Raw genomic sequence first — 7,145 nt, forward strand, 5'->3', positions numbered from 1 at the left:
CGCCCCGCTAATTTTTTTTGTATTTTTTTTAGTAGAGACGGGGTTTCACCGTGTGAGCCAGGATGGTCTCGATCTTCTGACCTCGTGATCCGCCCGCCTCGGCCTCCCAAAATGCTGGGATTACAGGCGTGAGCCACCGCGCCCGGCCGCCTTCAAATATTTTTTCTAATTACTTCTACTTAATTCAAATTTACTAGCGACCTACATACCACCAGATATCTGTAGTACAAACTCATTTTATCAATGAAAGATAAGAATTTTGTCTTGTTGAGGATTGCTTTCCAGGTTCCAGGCTTCTCTGAGGTTTTCTAGTTATTTCTAGTTATCTCCAGTTCAGTAGTTACCATGTACTCCTGCTTATATAGAACTAACTCGTTATGCTAACAAGAAATAAGAAGTTGGTTATAGGAAGACGTTGTTCTCCACTCTCTGGCTTTATCTGTTATTGACATTTTATGGGTGTGACATTATTGAGTCACAGACACGTTAAATAACCTGGTCAAAGTCACCCACTTGGGAATGTCCAGCGCTGGGATTTGAACCTATCTTGAGTACTATCCGTGATACAGAGGATGTTTGTTATCGTGCTATATGCTATAATTTTCTTTTGTAATTAGTAGCTGTAATTATTGCTATTTAACTAGTTTCCTGTGTTCAAGCAGTTATCTCTAGGACTAACCGATTCCAACAACAGACAAAAATGTAGTGTTGAGGAGAATGGTTAACTTCCTGAATTCAACCACTTTTCTTCAGCATCCTGGTTTAAACTTGTTATTCTAGATATCCTCATTTACCCCTTGGTTACTAATGAGGGAGGTACTACTAGATATCTACGGCACTAATTCGATATTCAAACAAGTGAAGGAAATTTTGAGCTGAATGATGTTTTATTTCTGTATATCTCTAGTTAACTAATTACAAAAGAATAATAATTATAGTGTAATAGCAAATGTTATTGAGCACATCCTCTGTGTCAGGGATGGTACTGAGGATGGGTTCAAATCTCATCTTTGGACATTTTCCAGATGAGTGACTTTGAGCAGGGTACTTAACATCCAGGTGACTCAATAACACCACCTATAAAATGACAATAATAGCACATCAATATGTACCGGTTTGTTAAGAGGATTACATGTGTTAATATAAACAAATCACTTAGATCATTGCCTAGAACACAGTAAGAACCAAGTAAGTGTGAGCTACCATTAGTATCATCTCAATTAATCTCCACAACAGCTCCATGAGGTAGGTATTATTATAACTGGTTTTACAGATGAGAAAAAAGAAGCACAGGGAGAAAAAAACCACTCCCCAGGTTAGCTAGCTAGCAAATGTAAAGCAAAGCCATGATGCAGATGCCAGCAGTCTGACTCCAGGGTCCCTGCCCTCATAAATCTGGGACATCAAACTCATCATTTGGGCCTAGTTTTTGCTTGGATGATGCTCAATTACGTACAAAACATTTGCAAGAAGTGAACCAATTTAACTAAAAATTTTAAGTGAATACTAATTGATTGGTGCCCTGGTAGGTAACACTCACCGAAGGGGCACAGAAATGACTACTGAAGCTTAGAAAGCACTGAAGGAAGTCATGTTAATCTCTCAGACACCACACGACTCCAATTCTGACAGATGTCCTAGCTGGGCTAAGGCACACCATGATTAAAATCATTGTAGGTCTCTCATATAGTAACGGATCCCAGGCCAAAATTCATTACAGGGTGACGCCACGAGAAGGGTGAGGTCTGCACAACCCTGCAAGAGGCAGCCTGAGGAGGAGACGTCTTGGTTAATGTCAGGGAGAGTCTGTGGGGGCGAAACTCCTTGACAGCTTTTTCAGAGTGAATTGGTCAACCAACCATCTTGTAGCTGGTTTCCTATCTATCCTCCTGGAACAGGAGAAAGGAGAGACTTATCTGTCTAGCACAGTGGGCGAAGTGAGTGGGTGTACCTTTATGGGCCTGTGAAAATGGTTTATTTTATTAAATGGGTCTGATGGCAATGGTGTTTATCATGGTAAAAAAAAAAAAAGGATAAATAATCCCAATATTCAGGAAACCAACTCATTCCAAGGAACAATTCTTATTTATTTATTTATTTATTTATTTATTTATTTATTTATTTTTATTTATTTTTTTAGAGCCAGGGTTTCATTGAGTCGTCCACGCTGGAGTGCAGTGGTGTGATCATAGCTCATTGCAGCCTCCAATGCCTGGGGTTAAGCGATCCCCCCACCTCAGCCTCCTGACTAGCTTGGACGACAGTGCATGACGGACACCATGCCCAACTATTTTGTTTTTTTTTTTAGAGATGGGTTTTTTTCTATTTTGCTCAGGTTGGTCTCAAACTCCTGGTCTCAAGCGATTCTCCCGCCGAAGCCACAGGAGTAGCTAGTATTTACAGGCACGCACAACCGGGCCCAGAATGTCCGGGGGCACGATTTTTTAATTTTTAAATTTTGAAATACAGGGTCTCGCTCTGTCGCCCAGGCTGGAGTGCAGTGGCTGGAGTGCAGTGGCGTTATCATAGTTCACTATAACCCACACCCTGCATCGTCCTGAGGCACACTTCTTAAGGGAAAAACATAAGAGGTCCCAATCGGCCCTGGCTCTTTTTTATTTGACATTTATCAGTAGGAAGCAAAAGGTCAGAATGATAGTTCTAGACAAAGAGTGGGAAAGGAGAAGCAGGAGGAGGAGGGTGGGTAACAGAAGGGGGTGAGGATGGAGGGAAGACGGGAGCTAACCCAAGTCCCCAGCGCCTGCCCAGCATAGTGAACACTGGCACTTCTGCAGAGGGCTTGCAACCTAAGGCGCCAGAGCCCAGCATAGCTTAGCAGACATTGCATGCTCCACAGTCGCGTCTAGCGCCAAAGGAAGGGCCACTTGCAGTGTAAGCCTTCTGGGATGCACTAAACACCAGGCAGGGTTCTACGTGTACTCTGACGTGGAGTACCTGGAGCTTTTGCAAGGGGCGTGTTAGGTTTCTTGCAGCTTGCACCTGAGCATCCAGAGTGCACTGCAAATCCCAGCCCCAAACTTCCGCTTCTACAGATCTCCCGGAGAGCGTGGCACACTCAACTTTCTGGACATTGCTGCAAAAAACCTAGCATGCAGCCTCTGACTTCATCATTTCATCTTAATTACGGTCCGATTCGCGGACTTTGGGTGGGAACAGACCAGAACTAGAGAGACTCATCCATTAGTTACTGACTACCCAGAGGGGAGGGCGGTGCTGGCAGTCCAAATTGCAAGGTGCGCTGCCTTCAGTGTGCGGCGTCTTCGCCCTGAGGAAGCATTACGCCGGCCCGCCTGCCTCCAGGACCACACGGAAACGTGTTCTGCAAACTTTCTCCAAGGGCTCGGGGGCTAGATTGGGTCTCGCTCCTCTGCCTCTACCCCTGCCTCAATTTCGACTCGCGCCAGACAGCTCAGCCCCTTCCTCTGGCAGTCACCCTGCCCGGAGTGGGAGTGGTCAACGAAGCTGCAAAATGGATCGCAGGTCCCCACACACGCCCGACCCCTCCCCGCGCCCTGACCACGAACGCGTCCCTGACTTAATGGCCACACTCGGGCCTTGAGCGCCTGCCAGCAGGGCCTTCCGCCACACACACAGACACCGCAAGCAGCGGCCACGAGGGCAGGAGCCCACTCCCCGCCACGTGCAGGCGTCGGACCCAAAGTCCACGCGCCGGAACTCAGAGCAGGAGCCGAAGGACCCCAGCGCAGAATCCGTGGAGGCGCACGGCTTCATCCACCGCGCTCCCAGATGGGGTCCCAGCCCAGATACGGCCACGAAGACACAGGCGACCCCGGCCTGGGTTTCCTGTTCCATGAGATCCAGGAAGGCGACAGTCAGTGCTTGTATGGGGACCTGGACCGGTGCTTTGGGGAACTCTCGGAAGGGAACTTTCCCGGAGAGGGGGGCGTGGACCGTACGCTGCTGCGCCTCCTCTCTCAGGCCGCGGTTCTATGCTGCCCTGTGCCCGCGCCAAACGCCCTGATCTCTCTCTGTCTCTCTCCTCTCTCAATCTCTCTTTGCCTTTCCTCCTTTCCAGATGCGAAGGCTGTAGGGACTTTGGTGATTAAAGCTGGAGGAGACGATGAGAAGAAAATACGATCCAAACCCGAGCAGGGAGCTGGAGCAGAAGAAGAAAGTCACTTCTGTGCGGGAGCTGCCGACCCCACGATCAAGGAGAACCAGAAGCGCGGCGGTGGCGACCAGGAGCCCTCGCAGCAGCAGCCTGAGGCTTCCAGCCCAGGGCTCCTCCGCGGAGGAGCCACAACCCCAATATTAGCGGCGTCTCTTCAGCCCCAGTGCATTATAGCATTCGCCTATGTGCAGCAGGAGCATTCGCCTATGTGCAGCATTCGCCTATGTTCAGCAGGTTGCACCTGAAGGAGCTAGACAGCATTTTCCCACGCTCTGAATATCCCGACGTGTTCGCTCGGTAAGCGGCTTGCTCTGGAGCTACCCAGTTCCCAGGACTCTGGGGCTCTTCCCTGGACGCCTTTGGCTCTACCCATGTCTCTTTACCACCCTCCAGTGCCAAGAGCTATTTACCGGGCTCAAGGCCACTGGCTCAGGGCCGCTCTTGAGCTGTGGAATGCGGGCGATAGCAACTGGGCATCAAGGTATTTTTCACGCAGTGTAGAAATGAATCAAGTTAAATATTTGCATTAAAATTATTAATCTTCGGGCTGGTGCTGTGGCTCGTGCCTGTAATCCCAGCGCTCTGGGAGGACAAGTCAGGAGGATCGCTGGAGTCCAGGCGTTCAGGACCAGGCTGACCAATATAGTGAGACTTCATCTCTACAAAAAATTTTGTAAAATTCGCTGGGCATATTAGCAGCACGCACCCATAATCCAAGGTACTCTGGAGGATCGCTTGAGCCTGGAGTTCAAGGCTTCAGTGAACCGTGATCCGGCCACTGCCCTCCAGCCTGTGCTACAGAGCTAGACCCTGTCTCTAAAATTAGATACATAGATAAATTACATGAATAGATGACAGATAGATAGAGATAGAAAAATCTTGAATCCTGAGTGTTTTAGTCCTCTCTGAAATTCTGCACACAAAGGAAAACCATCCCCTACCTAATGCAAGCCTGGGGCTATTTTTAGGTATCACAGAAAAATGTGCAGGAGCAGTTGGGAGGATAGACATTTTCAAACCGGTATGAAATGTTCATAGGTGTATTTCATTTCATGCACAATTCCAAATACTGAATTTTTATAGTTTTCTTTCCCAGAAAGCAGCTGGCAATACGCATAGATGTGAGTGAAGCCGAAGTGGAAGCCAGTAAGCCTGATGAAAGCAATTGGTCAGAGGAGCCACTCTCTGAAACCTGCCTCAGTCCTTGAATACGTTTGTCCTACACATTCTCCAATTGGCCTGTTTTTGTTGCCTTTTCTATGTTTGCCAAGTGAGTTTTGAACTTTAGCGGGGGAATAATGGGATACATAAACCTTAGCCTATGGAAATTTCCCATTACCAGAGGGAATATGCTTTCTAATGCGAAACAGAACTAAACTGTTACTTCTATTTCCTGTACAAGATTAAGTATAAATAAAGTTCCATTCCTTCTAACAATGGTATCCTTTAGAGAACACTTCTGTGTGAAGTTATGTTGGGACTGAGTCTGACTTGAGGAGTTTGCAAATTAATGCACCAAGGAGCCATATTGTGAGAAGGTTCAACTGTATTTAAAATATTTAAACCAGGCTGTGTTCTTAGCTAAATGACCAAATTTATAAATATTCAGGCATTGGGGTAAGGGAATAAGTTACATACAGAAAGAACACATTATATGAGTAATTAATGTATGTTTAGTTTCACTGAGACAGATGGGGAGGACATAGCTTAAAAGTCCAAGTGCCTGGTGGTCCTGCTGTTGTTTTTAAGGGTCTGATGAAGCCATGTAGAAAGTGGCAGCCCGAAATTTTTATTTTCTCCAATACTTTTATTTGTAAGCTGTAATACACTGCTAATATACTCGAATTACAGTGGGGGTGTGGGGGGGCAGGTTTGCAAACAGGAAATTTGTTTAAAAATTGGAATAAAAAAACAATTTTGAAAAAGTTTTCACTTAACTAAGAAGGGTGAAAAGGTTAAAGAAAAATTGCATACACTCAAATATATACCTTGAAGATATGGCACAAATGGAGCTCTATCAGGGAATATTCTCTTTAGGAATTTTTTCTGACAACCAAGGATTTTTTTTTATGTTACTGTTTTAAACTGGTGGGTTTTATGTAATTTGTTTGGTGGTGGGGTGGGGCACGCTCAATTTAGACCAGGTTTTTACCTGTGCTAATTTGAAATGGTTTTTCATTTTCCCAGGCAGTGGTGATTAATTTGTAGGTCATGAGATCAAGAAATTACTAAGATTACTTCCGTATTATTGACTGAGTATATTTTCAAAACAAAAAGAAAATCCAAGATGAGGTTATGAGCAGTGCTGTGCAGTTCATGTGAGTGCAGTGATGGGCCCTCCATGACCAAGCCTTTTTTTTTTTCAGACCATCTTTTTCACTCTCAAGAGTTTTCAGAGGATGAAGTCTGGCCCAGTGGCTCACACCTGTAATCCCAGCAATTTGGGAGGCCAAGGCAGGCAGATCACGTGAGGTCAGGAGTTCAAGACAGCCTGGCCAACATGGTGAAACCCCATGGTGAAAATACAAAAATTACCTGGACTTGGTAGCGCACCACTGTAGTCCCAGCTACTAGGTGTAGCATGAGGCAGGTGGATTGCTTGAACCTGACAGGCAGAGGTTGCAGTGAGCCAAGATTGTGCCACTGCACTCCAAGCCTGGTGACAGAGCAAGACCCTGTCTCAAAAAAAAAAAGTTTTCAGAGGATGAATGGGCCATTCATCCTTAGGCATCCTTGATGTGCCTCTGTGTGGAGTTATGTTGGGACTGAGTCTGACTTGAGGAGTTTGCAAATTAATGCACCAAGGAGCCATATTGTGAGAAGGTTCAACTGTATTTAAAATATTTAAACCAGGCTATGTTCTTAGGCATCCTTGATGAAACCTGATTAAAAATCCAGCCTGCTCCTATTGATGTAGTTACTTCAGACTGAAGATGGGCTTTTCAAATGGGGTTGCAGTGTGTGAAGATCTGGCCATTGCACTCCAGCCTGG

The 7,145-nt window shown here is 46.0% G+C and overlaps 1 protein-coding gene across 1 annotated transcript; it reads left to right on the forward strand.

The window, feature by feature from the left end:
* The first annotated feature begins 3,653 nt into the window (after positions 1-3,653).
* LOC116811172 (homeobox protein ESX1-like) lies at positions 3,654-5,481 on the forward strand. Its single transcript, XM_032756256.2, has 3 exons — positions 3,654-3,853; positions 4,058-4,450; positions 5,250-5,481. The coding sequence occupies exons 1-2, from the start codon at positions 3,769-3,771 to the stop codon at positions 4,396-4,398; spliced, it is 426 nt and encodes a 141-aa protein (XP_032612147.1). The 5' UTR covers positions 3,654-3,768; the 3' UTR covers positions 4,399-4,450; positions 5,250-5,481.
* Positions 5,482-7,145: the final 1,664 nt, after the last annotated feature.

This window comes from Hylobates moloch, unplaced genomic scaffold (genome assembly GCF_009828535.3).
Source record: "Hylobates moloch isolate HMO894 unplaced genomic scaffold, HMol_V3 SCAFFOLD_7, whole genome shotgun sequence".
Classification (NCBI taxonomy): domain Eukaryota; kingdom Metazoa; phylum Chordata; class Mammalia; order Primates; family Hylobatidae; genus Hylobates; species Hylobates moloch.